The sequence below is a fragment of the Lagenorhynchus albirostris genome, chromosome 3 (genome assembly GCF_949774975.1).
Source record: "Lagenorhynchus albirostris chromosome 3, mLagAlb1.1, whole genome shotgun sequence".
Taxonomy (NCBI): domain Eukaryota; kingdom Metazoa; phylum Chordata; class Mammalia; order Artiodactyla; family Delphinidae; genus Lagenorhynchus; species Lagenorhynchus albirostris.
Genome location: NC_083097.1, coordinates 4,307,741 through 4,326,597, shown reverse-complemented (window position 1 = coordinate 4,326,597; position 18,857 = coordinate 4,307,741). Strand labels below are relative to the sequence as shown.

Below are 18,857 nucleotides of genomic sequence, written 5' to 3'. Positions count from 1 at the left end.
AAGTGGAACTCAACCATTAGCTCCACTTCTTTGGATCCATCGAGGATTTCCCTTTGCCTTCAGGATACAATGGAAAGTCCTTAGGACACACATGGACCTGGAGACCCGGTCTGGGTGAATGCCCCCAGCGTCAGGTTCGCCCTGAGTCCAACACCTCTGTGTAAACAGTTCCTCCAGCTGACACAATGCCCCCCTCCACGCGCTCGGCGGACACCTGCTCGCTGGAGACGCTCCCGCCTGGCCTCCGCCCGGCCTCCTTCCAGCATGAGCTCCGTGTCCAGCTCCCTCCAGCAGCATGCTTCCCAGCAGCGCGGACTCCACCACGGCCGTTATGGGGGCAACCGCCACACAAGACCCCACCAGGGGTGACCACAGCCCATGTCACCTCAGCTTTCCAGTGTCTAGCACCAGGTCCAGAACGTAACAGACATGCATTATGGTTTCTCGAATGAACGATGTGACTCAAGGAGTCATTTATCTGTTCCTTAAGCCAAAAAGCATACAAATCTGCTTTGTCAAGACTAACTTCCTAAAAAATTACAATAAACCATTCTGCAAACACACAAAAAGATGATGAATTCATTGCATGAAGGTGGGGAATTCAGCAACCTAATTGACCTGCATGCTCTATACATGGACTTCCCATCTCTGAAAGACTCCATGTCTATAAACACTTGTTTAATTCACTCATTCCATATCTGTTATGTGTCAGGCACTAAAGATAAGAGTAAGCAATTAAGACACAGGAGACTTACAGTACACTGTAGATTAAAACAATAAAAATGCACCCCTAGTACAAAATGAAAAAAGCCGTATGTGCACATGGACCCGAGGGCACTGACCCGCCTTGTTAAATCCTCACTTTCCTCCCTGACAGCTGGTCTGAGATCCCGTAGCAGGATGGACAACATGGCCACCAAGTAATGCAAATACAAAGTGTCAACTTACAGGTGAGAGTGAGGACGGAAATGCACCCAGGTGTGGGGACGACAGCAGAGGGGGTGAGGGCACTGGGGACAGAAGAGGAGGGGGCAGCTTGAAGAAGTCGACGGCAGCCTGAAGATCTTCATCAAAAGAATGATCATGATCAGAAAAGTCAGCACGGTCATCCTCATTCCTCTGCGTTACAGCCTCAGGATTCCGGTCCTCTTTAAAGACACCATTGTCACGGCAAGCTGCTCCACCCGGCCTCTCTCTCCCTGAGTCTTCACACGCAGAGAAGTCGCCCTCTATCTCCATGGACAGCTCTGCCAGGCACGTCTGCACAGCTGAGGTCCTGAGAGGGCTACCCCCTGCTGGAGGGGGCACACCATCCTCCCTGGACTCTAAGTATCTGGGGTTTTCTTTGGCAGGTTTTTCTGTGGGGAAAAAATATATATAAAGAAAACTTAAAAAGAAAATCCTCATTTTAACAGTTCAAAATGCTTGCATTAAATCCAAGTAGAAACATTTTTAAAAGGCAACCAATCCCTTCCTAAAGAATAACCTGTAAGACTTGAACATATTCCACAGAAGTATGCTTCCCTCACAACAAGCGAACGAGAAGACAGGCAGGTGGATGGTGAGATGCCCGTGTCCCATTAGCAGCAGGGTGTCCGTGCCAAGGCGCCCATCCACCGCCATGGTAACGGAGCTTGACGATGCCCTCATTCTCTTGGGAAATCAGCAGGACTGGGGAGAAACAGCTTCTGCATACAAGGTGATAGGAAACACTATTTTCCCTGTCTAAAATCAACCTATATTAGACTACCATGACCATATTTGTACAATTCTCTAACTAAGGAACCTGACTAGGTCACATAGATACTTTGCATTGTAATGCAACAAGAAAACTACTATAAAACGTTAGTTCTCTTTGGATTCGGATTTTGGTATACTGCAGTAATGGTAATTGTTAGTAAAAACATTGTGTCCTAGGAAATAACTAGAAATAACCATTTGTCATATTTGAAAGCTGTAAAAATATATTTTGCAGAAGGCCTCAGGGCTCCTTGGAGCAGTGTTTGATAACAGGGCTGGGGAGGGGAAAATACAAGCGGAGCCTTAAACAGCTTGCAGTACCAGAAGTAACTAAGTACTCAAAACAGGACGGGACATGCCTAAAAGACCCAGAAGCCAAACTAAAGATGGTCCCAATAACCAAATCTGGAGCAATTTGAATAAGATAATGAAAGTACTGTATTATAACATACAGAATAAAAAAAAAATATCTGTGAGACTACACTGACAGAAATAGTGAATAAACAAGTAAGTGGTGAAAAGCGACAGCTCTTCCTTACTGAAGAATTCCAATTAATACACGTAGGAGGAATGAGGGAAATACAAAAAACACTATTAGAGTGGTAATCGTAGCAGACAAGATCCATCAATAGATGCTAAAATCAGTGGGCTGCAGTTGGAGAGAAACAGAATATTTGCAGTGTCAAAGCATCTCCCTCAAGATAATCAATGAATAAGGAAGCAACAGAAACTTTACATGCAGGAACCTGGCCGACACCACCGTAAACAAGCAATCAAGGTTAACATCCCCAGTGACAACGCAGACCCACACACACTCTCCCCTGGCACACTACTGGGGAACTCTTGCCAAAAATACACAGCCTCACTCTCATACAAGAAAACATCCCACAAACCAAAAGGTTCGTATTCTCCAAAAGGGTCAGAGATGTGAGACAAAGAAAGAGCAGTAACTGTCAGACTGGGGGCAATTAAAGGAAGAATGACTACTAAACGCAACATGGGGTCCTGGGATGGGAGGCGACAAAAGTGGGAAACTCGGTCTTCTGCGTACACCTGCCATATACACCTCCCACCATGTGTCTTCCAGTTTCCATGAATACTCCCTGACGAAAGGTGCTATTACAAAATAAAAAGCCAGATGTATTCACTGAGACTAGGAGTCACCCTGGAGGGAATGGAGTTCTGTATGAATTCAAGTGCCCATCCTACTTTATTTCACTCTTTCAATGTGAGATTCAGGAGACATTAAAAAGTGAAGGCATATAATGCCCAAAGTAAGCATTTCTACTGCATGTATGAAATGTACTTCTGGAAGCTTCTCTCTCACCTGGGACACATCTGCTGCCTTCACCAGGTAGTCTGTGTGTTGTGTTTATACAGAGCCAGAGTTCCTTCAGAAGTAGTTTTACTTTTCCTGTGAAAGAGAGTAAAGTATTAAAGTCATGTCATTTGGCTCATTCTACACGAGGCCAAAACACAGTCCTGTAAAACCGGGATTTACTAGGGAATTAGAAAACCAGGCAACTTAAAACATCTTCCCCAAATTCAATCATTGCACACAATTCAGTTAGCTACTGATAAAAAGGTCTACTGATGGGCTGAATACAAACTCAGGTTTTTTTTGGAAGGTGGGGTGCAAACAGGGGTAGGACTCAAAAAACCAAATCTACTCGTTAAAGGCCTTTATCACCGTTATGAATGCACAGTATAAATAAATCTTTGCTCTATGTATTTTCTACAGAGAGTGATAAGAGACTGGGGTCGGGGGGGGAAGCATAGATACAATGACCGATGGAAGAGATTAGGGCTCCAGGTAGTCTACAAAGAACAAAGGACAGCATCCCCTCAGTTCCATGAGGCTATCAGAAAAGCCATCCGAGTTCACCACGCTGTCATTAACTTAGGGGCTTCATGGATCTTGGAAAAAATTTTAATGGCCTTAAGGGGAAATGGGAGGAGACAAAAATGGGTGTGTATAAACATGAATAGGGAGAGAGAATCACACATGAGCAGATACACAGAAAGAAGCATATGCTTCTATAAGGAAAGTGAAAACTTTGGAATTTTCATAAATATTTTTCAAACGGGTTTGATTTCCTAAAATGGTTAAGAATCACTGGTCCAAGTTGAAAGGCAAAGGGCAACTACAACAAAGACAGGCCTAATGAAAGTCATGTAACATTAAGAATATTATACCATGGTTTTAAAGTCAACTTAACGTTAAGAACACAAATTCCCAAAAATGTTCCAAAGCAAAACATATTCATAAAAATATAAACATGAACAGTTTGTGTCAAATATGCATAGAAAGACAACCCACACTAGTTAAAATTTAACTGAAAATAGCATTAAGTATTAGGTAATTTCAGTCCACCCCTAAGTTCTGTTATAGTTCATTGGAAGTTCTTAAACTGAATCATTTATTGAAAACACTGAAATCTCTAACCCAGTTCTAGAGAGGCTAAAAAGACCAACCTTTTAAACCAAAATTTCTACAAGGAGTCACAAATTTTGGAAGAGGTCAGCCCTATTTAAGTTGGCAAACTACATCGCTCTAAAAAATGAAGTCCATAGTAAGAGGACCAGGACAAATGGGGCACAACAACAGAGAAGTCTGAAAAGTTGGACATTTCCAACCTCTCCTGAGACAAATCAGCCACTGTCACTGTATGAGGTACATCCATTTTTGAGTTTCAAAATTCTATGATCAAGTAGTTTATCTACATTGTGATTTAACCTACCCAAAAGCCTGCTTCCAAATACTGTAATCCCCTTTGCTTAAATGACCTGACCAGGATCCCTGCTTATTACGTATACCCAAAGCAGCAAACAAGGAACCTTAAAAAAAAGAAAAAAAGTTACTTTTCTATGCTTATGGAGGCTATTAACCAGAGTTAGGCCTATTTCAACTGAGCACTCATTCATTACTTCCAGTCTGACATAAAAGAGCTATCCATTCCCAGCAAAGCAGAAAATAATTTTCATTGTGGCATCATTAGTTGTGAAAACCTCTTTCAGCTGAACTGCACACCTTCCCCTTATCCTTTAAAATGCCTCCTTTATCAAAATCCAGGCAACTCTGAGTACAGTATTTCTGGACTTTCCTACTCCACTGATTTGTCAGTTTCCACGTGAATAGCACGCTTCTTTAAACACGACAGTTTTATAAGTATGTTTTAATATCTGTACAGGCATGAATGTGGCTCAGAATTTTCCTTTTCAAAAATTAAATTATTATTCCGAACAGCTATTCTTTCCGATAAGCCTTCACCATCTGGTTTTAGAGTGTATATTTATAAATACACATGGGGAAAATGCACATCTTTATGCCTTAAGTCTTTCAATCCAGGAACATAGCATTTACACATGTGTTCAGATGGTTTAGTCTTCCTTCACCGAGGCAGGCATGCTGCTTTCAGGTCTTTCCCTGGACATCTCAGGTCGGCTGCCACCTGAGATCTGGTTGTTCTTATTCCACCCGTTTTGATAGGCTAATGATGCCCCATTGTGCGTGTCCACTGTATATACCTGCACCTTCCCCAGCTCCTACACTTCTGTTTTCCTTTTTACACATAGATAGTCACATCATTTAAAATGCGGACAATCTGACTCTTCCTTATTAGCACTCACAGCTCCTACTCTTTGTGTCTGCCTGGCTGCACGGCTTAGGGTCTCCAGCACACACAGAAGGGATGGAACGAAAAGCAGGCTTGCCTTGTTTCTGACAGTGATGATTATGCTCTTAGGGTTTCACCTTTCTCAAGTTCAAAATGTTTTTTTTCTATTATTACCTCACCAATTTTCTTTTTTAAATGAGGGAATGGGTACTGAATTGAGATGATCCTATCATTTTCCTCTTAACCAGTTGTTGTGGTATTCCTGAGATAAATCCTTAAGTCATAACTTGTCCATATTCTAAATTACTAATAGATTTGAGTTCTTAAGATTTTATTTAGTACTTTTGTAGCTTTATTCCTAAGTAACAGATTTCTGAGTCTTGAAGATATGTATGCATGTTATTCTTAATTGATCTTGGTACAGGGTTATGCTAGTCTAAGAGAATGAAACGGGAAGCATTCTACATTTTTTAAGTTCTAAAACCAAACAATAATAAAGACATCAGTTTTTCACTTCAGGCTTGCTCAACTGCAAGCCACCTAGATCTTCCATGGTGTTGGATATTTAACTATTTTTAAAATTTTCTTCTGGGTTATTTTTCTGTTCAGGATTGCAACAACTAGTCCATGTCAATTTGAGTATGTTTTCCTACAAAATGGTCCATTTTATGAACATGATAAAATCTGAATATAAATTTGTAAATTAAAAATAATTCTCCAAATGTATTTTTAAAGCTTTCTCAGTCCTGGTGCGAGTCGGGTTTTGTTTCTTCCTTTCTTGATCAGATATGCCAAAGAGCTGTCACTTTCATGAACATTGCAAAGATCCAGTTACTAGTTTTAATGGTCCCAAATCAAATGCCTTGTTTCCTATTTCATTAATTTATGTTTCCCTCTTCATTAATTCCTTCCTTCTATTTTCCTTAGGTTTCTGCTGTATTTTCCTACCTTCTTAGTCATTCATTTTCTGTAATCCTTGCTTCATTTTCTGTAATTCTTGCTTTCTAACAATCGCTTAAGACCACAAACCACTCACTGAATGCTATACTGACTATACCTCAAAGATTTTAATAAATACTGCCCTGCTTTTGTTTATTTCCAAAACAGGTTAGTATTTCAGTTTTTATTTTTTCTGTTATCCAAGAGGGGTCTGTATTTATTATGTGTGTTCAGTTATCAGTTTTTCAGGGCGGAGGTAGGAGAGATTTTTATTAATATCCTATGAAATATCGGTACCTTCATATCTCCTATTAGATCGTAGCTTTTCATTGTCTAGTAAATAGTCAGCTTTTATATATGTTTGAAAAAGTATTTTAAAGAATTCAACGTTTGTGGTTTAAGAGTTATATGTAAATCATCCATCCTGCAATTATGATTCCAATTTATCTCCTATTTAAATTCTTGCTTTTACGCTGTATTTCTGAGAAACACACTGAAGCCTCCCATGAAAACAGATTTGGTTATTCCCCCTAGAATATCCAAGCATTTTACTTGACATAGTTTTATGCTCGAAGGTCATAAGAACAGTATCTTCTTGATGAATTGTACCTTTAATCAATCTAAATATTTTCTTTTAATCCATGTAAATTCATTTCTAGGTGTGAATTATTTCTTTGTCTTGTATTACTGCTTTCAAGTTAGCATCTGCTTAGCATTTCTTTATCCATCCTCTTATATTCAATCTTTCTGCTTCATTTGATTTTAAATGTATTTCCTTTGAACAAATCAGAGACGGAGATCATACATGAAAATCATGCTCTACAGCTGGGAGGCTTTTCTAATATAAATATTGTATCAGTGTCCTGCTCTGGGAAGTTTCTTTCTATAGAATTTCTTGATCACATTTTCTCCTTACAGCTCTGTTCTCCCCTCTGAGAAGTCCTAGATGACTACTACAACACCTGGCTCTATGCTCCAGAGTCTTAGGTTTTCCCTAATACCTTTTATTTCCTTATCTTTTTACACCACATTCTCACAGATGTCCACAATTAAATCTCTTGGTTCATTATAGCAATCTTCTATTTGTCCACTCAACAATCCAGTCTTTCGAGTGGGTTTATTTCTACAACGTATTTTTAATATTTGAGAACCCCAACTCAGATTTCACATCAGCAGCCTACGGATAGGTTCTTAGATGTTCTCTAAGGACTCTATTTCAACTGTTATCATTTTCTTCTTGTTCATGATTTAACACCGTTTCCTCAGGGACTAGTTTCTCTTGAGCTCGGTGCCTTTCTTCCCTGTCACTGCTTTTTCTCAGTGATGTCTCTCACAGCCAGAGTACATTTCTACGGCCTCCATTTTTAGTCCTATTCCTCTGGCAATCAATGCAGGTCCTCATCTCATGAACCCACAGGACTCTGTCTTCAGAAGGAGGAAGCAGAGTGAATACGGTTGTGAGGACTTACATGGCATATATACAAATATCTCATTTTCTGGGAACAGGAGGGGCTATCCTTCAAAGCAGCCATAAGTAACCCAATTTTCTGACATCCACACCCACTCTGGGTCTTCCCATGTCCTAACAAACACTTCAGAGAACTGAACTTTGGGCCACAGCCTGTGGACCATTGCCAGGAACAGTCTCGAAGCCAGAAGGCCACAGGCTTCTCGCCCCTTCGCTGGCCACCTGGCGACTGCCAATGCACTGCCCCTTCTCCCGTGCCCGCTCCTCTGATGTAGGGAAGCACACACTTCTGTGGTGAAAACCTGCTTTTTGAGGGCTGCTGCTTTTCTCTGTAATTTGGGGTTTCATCACCAACTGACACCATCTGCTTTACACCTTCCTCATTAATTTCTAGCACGTTTTAACTATCCTTTTCTTTTTTTCTTAATCTTCTGCCATTTTCATTGGAATTTGAAAGGAAGGCAGACCAACAAAACCCCCAGGCAGTCTTCTCAAAAGTGAAGCCGACCCAGTGCTCTTTCTGCCTAATTTGTAAGGTTTTTCAGAAGTCAGGTATGAACAAAGAAAAGTGTTAAAGATTTACTTAAGAATTAGGTATTAAACCCATTAAGGTCCACAGCTAAATAATCAGCAGATTCCTAAAGACTTCATTTATTTACTTGTTTGGAAAAAATAAACAGTATCCCTTCCCTTACAGTGAGGATAGATTAAAAAAAAAATTATTTGAGAAAGTAACTAGTTCTTTGAAGTTAGAGAATGTATGGCTAGAGAGCAACTATGGAAGGGGGTGAGGGATGTGTTTTAAATAGTGAGGCCTGACAACAGCAGAATCCTAAAAGAAAGAAGGTTAAAGTTCACAGCTGACTGTTAGCTGGGAAAGCCCAGTGCTGCCGAGTCCGGCTTCTCTCAGCAGCACCTATTACTCAAAGTCCCACTTTCCACACCTCAGAAGAGTAGGAAGAAAGGTCAAAAGCACATGGAATTATGCATCAGTGATGATAGTGATAAACAGACTCAGGGCCCGGGCAACTGCAAAGTATCAACTGTTAGTCTTAAGCCTTGATCTATGGATTTAAAAAAAATAAAATAAAGGAAGGAAAAAAAGGTAAAGGAGACTTCTGAAGAGACACTACATACTTGCACAAAACAGTGTAAGTGGTTTTAATAATTTCCATTTGGAGAAAACATGAGTGACATGAAAATACCATTATTTACTTATTTGCCTTTTTAAATGTATCTCTACCAAAACAGTACAAGATAGGCAGAGAAGAAATTCATAATCTCTTTTTTACAACTAGGAATGAAAACACAAAGAAGGGAAGTCAATGGTCAAGGGTCAAACAGTAAGTAGAAAAACTGACATGAAACTCCAGCATCCCCACTTCTCATGTTACACCTCCTCATCCATGAGGTAGCAGGCTCAGTGCTGCAACGTGCCGGGGACGCTGGGGACGTCCCTGTCCTGTGAGCACCACTGCACTCCTCTGTGTAACTTCCGGCCTTCCGTAAACCCTTCTGTCTTCCAACAATACACTGCAGGGCTTTGACTCCACAGTTTCCCTGCCTGACTTTAACCATTTTTATATATTTGGCACCTATGAAATCTAATACATTAACTTGATAAATTATAATCTAATGAGGAAAATATACTCATTTATTGAAAAGTGTGGAAAGTATAGCTCTCCCAGTTTTCTTTCCCAAGGAATACTGCTTTTCGACTCTTTCATTCACTATATTATTTTATCAGACAGCAAGGTGGTAACATACACAGATCTAATGAAGACAGGAAATAGGAGATGGCTTCTTCTAACAAAAAACATGTACAAGCCCAGGAATTCCCACAATTATAGGTAAGAGTAACAAGCAACCTCCCAAACCACTAAAAGAAATGCAAAGAGATTGAAACTAAATTTGCAGTGTACTTACTTTTATCGATGCTTCCATAAGAATCACTTGAAATTTGTGTTCCAATATGTCTCAACTCTAAAATGTGGGGAAAAAACAGTTAGAAAAGAATACTGTGTGTCAAAATAGAATTCTTAAGTAAGCATTAACTGAATACTCACCCTTTTCATTTTTCTGTTTAGAAAATTCATCAAGCTTTTCCTGTGAAAACAAAACACGAGCAGTGTTTGCAGTGGATAAAGGAGTGCTAGTTCTAGACGGGATGTAAGAGGGGGCGACCCAGGGGCACTGCTGACTGCCCTCAGCTGGGGGCCTCACGTGTGACTCCTCATGACGAGGACCCACGGGGCTTACAGAGGACCCAAGGAGTCCCGGAGGGAAGATCTGAACATGTGTGGGCACTGCTGTTATCTATTACCTGTGTCTTCCTAAATTCCTTTTCAAGTATTTTCTTTTCATTCCTTAGTTGCTTGAAGTCCTGAGTTTGCTTGACAGCAGCCTCTTTATTTAAAGGGTGCAGTGAAGTAAGAGAGAAAAGTAATTTACCACATTTATAATTACCATTAATGAAGTTCTCAAAATAAACTACTGAGAGCTTTCCTCATTTCTTAAAATTTGAAACAAATTCTGTAAAAAGTTACTGTTCTTTCAGTATTCTATCAGAATCAGGGATAAATGCAGGAACACTTTGGTTTAAACTATTATCTACAAAACTGAAGAATTGGCATATAGGCCCTAAGACTCCTTTCCAATCCTGAAACAAGCCAACCCCGACCCTTTAGTCAGGCAACAAGCCAACGTACAAGATCTTTAGAGGGAGAGGCTGTGGTCCCCTTGTTCTTCAACAATCAGGAACATTCAAGTTTTAGAGATTTAGAACTGTGATTTTATCAAGCAATAGTTAAGACCATTTTCTTCATTTGGGGGAAGGGACAATCTTCTCAATGTTTACTATATTTTTACTCCTTCCTGCATGGAACTCCTTTGCATCAAGCCAACTCATCCTAAGTCCCTATATCTTTACATAGATCTACTTTTAAGGTATTTTTATAGCTCTCCTGTGGATCTAGAGCAAATTCTTAACTCGAGTTTTTGGTTCTGAATGGTTCAAATATACTATTAAGAACCTGAGCAGTATTGACTTTATCTGAATATGTTCATATACAATTGCTATGAAAAGTAAAATCCTATAAACACCACAGTAACAATCCTCTCCTGATTCCTCTAACAAACTTGAGTATTTCTTTACCTGATTATTAGCCCTGTCACTTACTAGAAAAATATTTTTGTCACATGGGAAATACACTTTCGCTTCAAAGGAAGTTTGCTGTAAAAGCTTCATATAGTCTCACAGGCATTTTAGATCCCTTTAAAATTTTTCCTTAAATAGACATTATCTCCACACAGTAGCAACAGAAGGTAATACTGAGAAAGAACACAGTGATGTTGTACTTACTGCCACACTCAATGTTTGTGCAACAACCAAATCAGAGGAAAACTTGTTAGCAAAACATTTAGAACCTAAGTCTGAAAAATTGGGCTCAATTAAGGCAAGTTAATGACTGGAAATATATTCAGCAACTTCTATTCAAATTCTCACTTCACACTCGAAATGAAAATAAACTGTTCTTCGACAGACTTGCGGTTGCCAATGGGGGCTGGGGGAGGGATGGAGTGGGAGTTTGGGGTTAACAGATGCAAACTATCATATACAGAATGGATACCAACAAAGTGCTACTGTCTAGCACAGGGAAACTCTATTCAATATCCTGTAGTAAACCATAATGGAAAAGAATATTAAAAAAAAGAATGTTTATATATGTATAACTGAATCACTCTGTACAGCAGAAATTAACTCAACATTGTAAATCAACTATACTTCAATTAAAAAAAAAAAAAAAAACATTCTCTGAAGCAGAGGACTACGGGAGTGATGACAGGGCAAAGAGCAGGTCCGTGAGCCCCACAGCTACGAGGGCAGCCCCAGCCCACACTGGAGAGAAAGGAGGAGGGGATCAGGGATGGGCTGGCAGGTCACACTTGTCTCTACTTGATGTTATTTCCACGTCACAACCACCCAATAAGGAGGAGAAAACAGAAGAAAAAATCTCGGATTCAATTCCTAAAAGGGCTCTTAGCTGCCACAGGAGGGCTGAGCAGACTCTCGTGTGGCCCTCTGCCTGCTCAGTGTAGACAGAAGGCCCTAAGCAAACTTGGGGTGCCGGGGGCAGGGGGGTGGTGGGCAGGGACACAGTGGAAATTCCCAGTGTAGGGAATCTCACAGAAATCTCTCCATCATGAGTGTGTCACAACCATCCAAATACATCAAGTTTCTCAGTACTAAAAGTAGTATCCTTTTCTACTAACCATTTATTTCGTTAGTAAAAAATGAGAGGGCCCCATGAGATTCAACTTTCAAAATTTAAGTCCATTTCTTGATCGCTGCTTTTTACAGTAAAAGTATGGGCTGTTATTATTTTGAGTGAACACTTCAAGGATATGCCACATTCCATTTCCATGTCTATCCAGTAACTGAGAGAAGTACAGTATTCAACCTTCTTCCTAACGGTACCCTTAATACACTCATCCAGGGATGCACCATCAAAAACAGGACTCAACTACTTGACCAAGTACTACAGCCTTGTACAGTTACCAATCATTCACACAAAGACAATGACTTCCATTAGCTGGACGACAAGAGTGCTAATTACCTTCCAGCTTCTTCACCTTGGCTTCTAGTTTCTTCTTCCTGATAATTGTATAAATTAAAATGGTTAAAAAAAAGTAACTTCACAATTTGTGATATACATGATTTTTAAAATTATTGAGATTTACATAATAAAGAAAATGTTAGTCACAACAAATATAATACATTAATCATTAAAAATACCAGCAACTGTTTTGAAGGTAAACTTCAGAAAGAACAGTATGCTATTTAGTGTGTAATATATGTAAGATGGATTTTTAAAACTCTGCATTTTTGTGGCATATCGTGCCTGTGTGGCTCATCTCTGAGCCAAGCTGATGCGTCCAGGTGGCATCCTGGCCTCAGTCCAGCACCTGACTAGGTGCGGTTGCTTTCAGGAGCACAGGCAGGCAAGGGCCATACCACCATCTTACAGGAGGCAGTGGCCAGAAAACTGCACTTGTTTTAGGATAGACTTCTGAGGCAGAGAAGGTAGGAAACCCTCTGAGAAAGTCTCTGAATTACTGTGACATCGCATCTACATTAAACTACTGTATGTGTAGCTCACGAGTTTTGTAAACAATGTGAATATAGTATTAAACTTCAAAACAATCAACTGACTTCTTTGGAAGAGCCCCTTTCATTAATGGAACACAGACACACATTCCAGATGATATCTATTAAAGGAATGGTACAAAGAAGTGAGACGATAATCATGTTTTCTCTATGAAAACAAAATACAGACATACAAGCATGTATGCATATAGACATAAAAACTTTTATGGAGTTCTTTGTGCAGGCCTTTAACATAAGATGGCTTATTTACTCCTATTAATCCTTCAACATAGGTATAATTTCCATTTTATAGATATGGAAACCAAGGTTGTGAGACTAGTTCAAGATCACCCAGTTAATTATGGTCAACATACCCAAAGACAGAGAAAAGAGACACACTACTGATTTAAGCATTAAACATTTTCAAAGTTGAAAACACTATTTCCACAGTTAATTTCAGAAATACTTACTGAGCATCAGTTTTCAAGCATTCTTCTTTCACACGAGCATATTCCTGATGAGTATCCTGATACAACTTCAGAGAACTCTAAAAAGGAAATAAATGTGTGTGTGTGTGTGTGTCTGTGTGTGTATATATACATATATATATGTATATATATGTATATATACACATATATGTATATCTCAACAATTTGAAAGTCACTGACCACCAGTGACAAGGATTTTGACCCTGATAAGCTAAATTATTATCACTTAATAGTATGAAATTAACCAAATGAATACATATGATTAGGCAGGAAACCAAAGTACAATTCATTGAACATTTTAACAGATATAACCAGATCCTAAACAGAGGTAATATGATAAAACAGTCTAATCAAACAGAGCTATAAAACTTAAAATATACTAATTTTAAAATAACCCCAAATCTTCATAATATCGAATAGCTAATATTTTTGTTGCAGCCAATTAAAATTCAACAAAACCTAAAGAAATTTTAGAGGTAATAAATATAAGCTATTATTACTACTATGCAAAAATATAAAATAAATCATTATACTTAATGATAATTGGGGAAAATATGTTAACACCAATCAATATGTATACCCTATGGACACTATGGAATGGGAAAGAAACATACTGAGCCTGATAACACAGAACAATATAATGTGTCTAGCTCTTCGGTCGCCAAAGCTCTGAGAGACGGGCTTTATGACCCCTTTTTACAGATGAGGGGTCTGAGGATCCAGACACTGAGTAATTCTTTGAACGTCACAGTGAAAGAGTGACTATTTAGGTTTATTATTCAGCTGTGATTCCAATGTTCATGTATCCTCTCAGGTATGGCTGATGACATTACTTTGTAGTCAGAGGTAGACAAAATTCAACATCTTGATTGTTTCTGTTTAATTTTCACCGCATAGTTAAATATATAATAATTTCTATAGAAATAGGAAAATCGACCACTGTTTGAGTATGTAAACCTCAGAGAGGTGCATGGTATCCTAAAATGAAACAATCTGAAGACTGGGAGGCACAAATACTATCAGACCGAGGAGCCAGCAATCATTCTGGCTTGGCTACGACTTGCCTAATGCTAACCACCTAACTTCACTGGCTTCAGAGTTTATTTTAATTTGTAAAAGCCATGAATTCTCTTCTAAGGCTCCAATAAAACAAAATTTATATTAAAAATAAGTTTATAGCATCTAAAATAGTTTTACTTAGTGCAACTGGGTTTTGAAATGGAAAACATAATTTCTGTAATTTAAGTTTGAACTTTTGCAGGTTACTTTACACTTACAGCAAGAAAAATGGAAAAGGCAAGCAATGCAGGGCACATAAAGTCATAAAAATTCATAGCTAAAAAGGTTCCTCTACTGAACCTCTCAAAAAGCATAAGCAACTAATACAGCATTACATTAATTACTAATAATTACTGTAAGGACCAAGCCATCAATCTACTAATTCAATGTTCTCTAAGTATAGCAATACACTTAGAGTCTTGACTATCATTTATGTCCTTTGTTAAGGCATAAAATGTCCCCTTATCCCAATTATAGTAAATAAGTAGATCTTAATTTACTGACGACAACCTTCTGTAGGAAAATTACTTTAGGTACCTTTTTCTCTTCTAACTCTGCTTTTAAAGATCCCAGTTCTTCCTGACACTTCTGCAGAGGAGAAATTTTTTGAAGCATCTGTTCCACTTGGTGATGCAGAGTAATATTCTCTCTAAAAATGGACAGTGCATTAACGTTATTATGCAAAAGTATCTACAGTGAATTATTAAATGTATCTACTGGTTTCAATTTTATTTCTACCTAAAAACAAAGAATCTCTCTTTTTAAATGCATTCTATTTGTACCAAAATGATTATGTATCACTTTTTATTTCTGACATGAGTCTATTTCTAATAAAAGTACATCCAAAACCATATGAGAAGCAAGCGCAATAGGCTCTCAATCTGCTGGAGAATACAAGAACACTTGGATGATCTGCCAGGTGATCTGGCTCTTCAATCCTGAGTTCATCACCACTGATTTCAATTCAATGATAGGCAACTGTGTGGTCATTTTATAACCATATTTTGCCTTCTTCTAATTGACAAATGTAATCAGAGTATAAAACATTACTAAATTCTAAGTAAGACTACTTTAAATTGATCAAAATATACAGGATAAACAACCACTTTAAATTATCCAATTCACAGAAACAACAATAACTGATAGCAATAAACTTCATCTCAGTGGCCACAAGATCTGTAAAATTTACTGAAAAATCAAACACTGGGCTGTAATTTAAGACCTCGGTAAGAAATTCAATTGGACAATTTAATAGTAAGGAAAATGTGAATCTTCTTTTATTATAAGCATCAAAGAAACAGTCTACATAATGGGTCAATTCTATGTGGCACTTTGTTGAATCTGTGTAAAAATCTAGTCTGATAAGTGTCTACCCCAAATAGACTAGGAAAACAGGTAGCTAGCTTACCTTCTTGCAAACTGCAGCTGTAAAACTTGTTAAAGAAAACTGTGACAATTTTATCTACTGATGATAAAACAATTTCATCTTGTCTGAAGATAAAACTCACCTTAAAACTCCAATAATCTGTGTTCAGTATACATACAGGCAAAATCATAATTCTTAAAAAACAACAAAGTTCCATCTACAACATATGATAAAGCTTTTTACTGAGTTACTCCTATTAATCATAACATGTGCCATAAGTCAAAATATGTACTTCTATAAATTAAAAAAGATTCTTGATTAACTATACGATTAATATTAAATTCCAAGAATAAAGACAATGCAATAAGCAACTAACGAAAACTACCTTGAATCCTGTATGTATCAGAATACCCAAACATCCTGTCCTTCTTTTCTCAGAGTCCAGAGCTCAACTCCAGCAAATAAGAGTTACATACTTACTAAAACCACGTATATATGTATGTATATATATATTTAATGAATATAAATATTGAATGAATTAAATATATATATATATATGTATGTATTTAACGAGCAATGAGAAAAGAAACACAGGGAGAACATAAAATCTGGAAAACCTTTCACTTTTTCAGTCTGCGCAATTTGGTAACTTCATTTCCCATCATGCTGCCAGTAAAATGTTCTAAGACAGCAAGAAGTCATTCCTTTAAGTTTTACCACCTGTCAAATCCTACTCTCATATCACAATATAGAAATGTCTGTTGGTCACAACACATCTGCACCCTCCTCTATTAGAATGTAAACTTCTGAAGATTAAGGAGTTTCACCCTAAATTACTGCAGTCTTTGCAAGAAAGAAAAATTAAAAAAATATCTGATGAAATAAAATATACTCTCTGCCCTGTACAAAGAGGAACTAATAAACAACAAAACAGTCAGAATTACACAAAAGAGTAAAGAATCGAGTCACACAAGAAGCCATATTAAACCTACAACGTTGGCACCTCAGGTTGTAGAGCAAACAACTGCATACTTGAGGTACAATGAATACATATTGTGAGCAAAAGTCAGATGTGTTTAAAAAAAAAAATCTATATTTACCTATAGTTGAGGCTGAAGCAGATTAGCACACTGCAGAAGGGAAATTCAAGAATAATCAAAAAGTTTTATCAATTTTTAATAAATTACTCTAACAATTTTGATTTTTTAAATTTTATAAACTTTAGAAAAGTAAATCAATAATTTCCCTGCTAGCTTACATTTGTAATTACCTCAAAAAGTTCATACCATTTTCTCCAAAAAGGATACAATGAACACATATTTTCCTAATACTGGAATTAACTGCCTATTTCCCTATTTAGCTAATTATAAGTGTTTATAGTAACTGTTTCTGTACAGCTTTCAAAATCAAAGATATTACTCTTGCAATAACATACATTTATAGTTAAACAGACTGATAATTTCAATAAAGCACAAGAGGAGATTTTCAAAGACCTATTTTTTTGAATGTAAAACTTGAGATACTAAAAATAAATAGAAATGCTGTGCCTTGATTTTATTCCTCTAATCACACAAATTAGACACAATGGTACCAACACAAACAAATAACTGGTGATTACATATAAGTTTAGGAATGCCAGAAATAATATTGAAACAGGCCTCAGGTTACTGCCAGAGTTGAATAGCAGTTATTTGCTCCAATACTGAAGTTAAGGCTGCGGGTCACACGTATGTGTGTTTACTGTCACAGGAGACACTTAATTCAGGTAAGTATCACCAAAAGATGTGGGAGGAATGATTGTGCACACTACTTCCGCCCTGCCAAGAAAATACAGAGGCCTGCAGGTGCTCTAAACGGCTACTGGACAAAACAGTGACACAGAGACCAAGGACTGTCCTGGGGATACAAACTTACACTATGATTTGGGATATATTCATTCATTCTCTACAAGTCACAAAACTAATTAACAAAAGTTAATTTTCCTACATTCTGAATATTCCTACAGTGCACTCCTTATAGAAATCCCAAAATATTCTCATGGCATCATATTCAGCTTCACATTATTCCTAAACCTAAAGAGCACAGGTCATGTCCTCAGTATAAATGAAAAAGAGCTACTCTTTAAAAAGCTTACGAAACCTTAAGAAAATCAAAACCAATGACAAAAACAAAACACATTCTATAACAAGGAGGCCAGCAGCCTTGACCATTAAACGTGTGTTATGAGTAGAAGACAGCTGCTCAACTGCGCTTGTCAGGGGCACTTCCTACTTGGAGCCTGTAAGCACCGCTTTCCAAAGAGTAACTATGAAATTTCTCACATTCCTTTACATTCTTAAAAATTCCAATGAAAAAGCCAGTAAAAGGATATCATCACATTTCTTCTGATATTCTGTCAACAAATTACTGTAACAAAGAAAAGAGTTATGTTACTTTTTCAATCTAGAAAACACACTATGTTAAAATCACGTTTCCAAATGTACAAGGCACCTTTCTTCCTAGGTTTCCTGCAACAAATTTATGTTTAATTAATTAAACATATGCACACACCTATGCATATCACCTTAAATTCCTTAAAAGCACTGCAATGATACATGAGTTTTTAAGTTAAAATTCCTATGATCTAAATAATATCTTTGCCTACAAATTCTTGTAACTTTCACAGGATTAAAAAAACAATCACACCAGGAAATTTACTACAAAGAAATCTGATGTCCAGTCCTAAAGCTAAGAAGGCTTTAAAGACAGAAAACATCTTTAAAAAAAATTTCCAGTTTAGCAAAAATCATGTTCTAACCGCTGAGCCTTGCTGTGAAGGTCTGAGCACTGGTAACTCCCCAGCGGTCCAGTGGCTAGGACTCTGCGCTCTGGCTGCCGAGGGCCTGGGGCAGGCCCTGAGGAGTTCCATTATAACCCACACCACACAGGCACCAGGTGAGCAACCCCAGTTCCACTCTCAGCCCGAGGGGGTCTAACACCACCACCATCTGCTCCAGCTTGTATGTCAGGTTCACAAAGTTCAGCCAAACAGAGG

General features: G+C 37.9%; 1 protein-coding gene across 1 annotated transcript in view; it reads right to left on the bottom strand.

The window, feature by feature from the left end:
- ICE1 (interactor of little elongation complex ELL subunit 1) overlaps positions 1 to 18,857 on the bottom strand; it is a 58,757-nt gene that overhangs the window by 26,658 nt on the left and 13,242 nt on the right. Inside the window, exons 3-12 of the mRNA XM_060146847.1 lie at positions 18,095 to 18,229; positions 16,924 to 16,953; positions 14,995 to 15,106; positions 13,381 to 13,457; positions 12,381 to 12,418; positions 10,088 to 10,170; positions 9,831 to 9,870; positions 9,691 to 9,747; positions 3,068 to 3,154; positions 949 to 1,358 (exon numbers count right to left, since the gene is read on the bottom strand). Of these exons, the coding sequence (XP_060002830.1) occupies positions 949 to 1,358; positions 3,068 to 3,154; positions 9,691 to 9,747; positions 9,831 to 9,870; positions 10,088 to 10,170; positions 12,381 to 12,418; positions 13,381 to 13,457; positions 14,995 to 15,072 (870 nt within the window). The 5' untranslated portion in view covers positions 15,073 to 15,106; positions 16,924 to 16,953; positions 18,095 to 18,229. The remainder of the gene's footprint in view (positions 1 to 948; positions 1,359 to 3,067; positions 3,155 to 9,690; positions 9,748 to 9,830; positions 9,871 to 10,087; positions 10,171 to 12,380; positions 12,419 to 13,380; positions 13,458 to 14,994; positions 15,107 to 16,923; positions 16,954 to 18,094; positions 18,230 to 18,857) is intronic.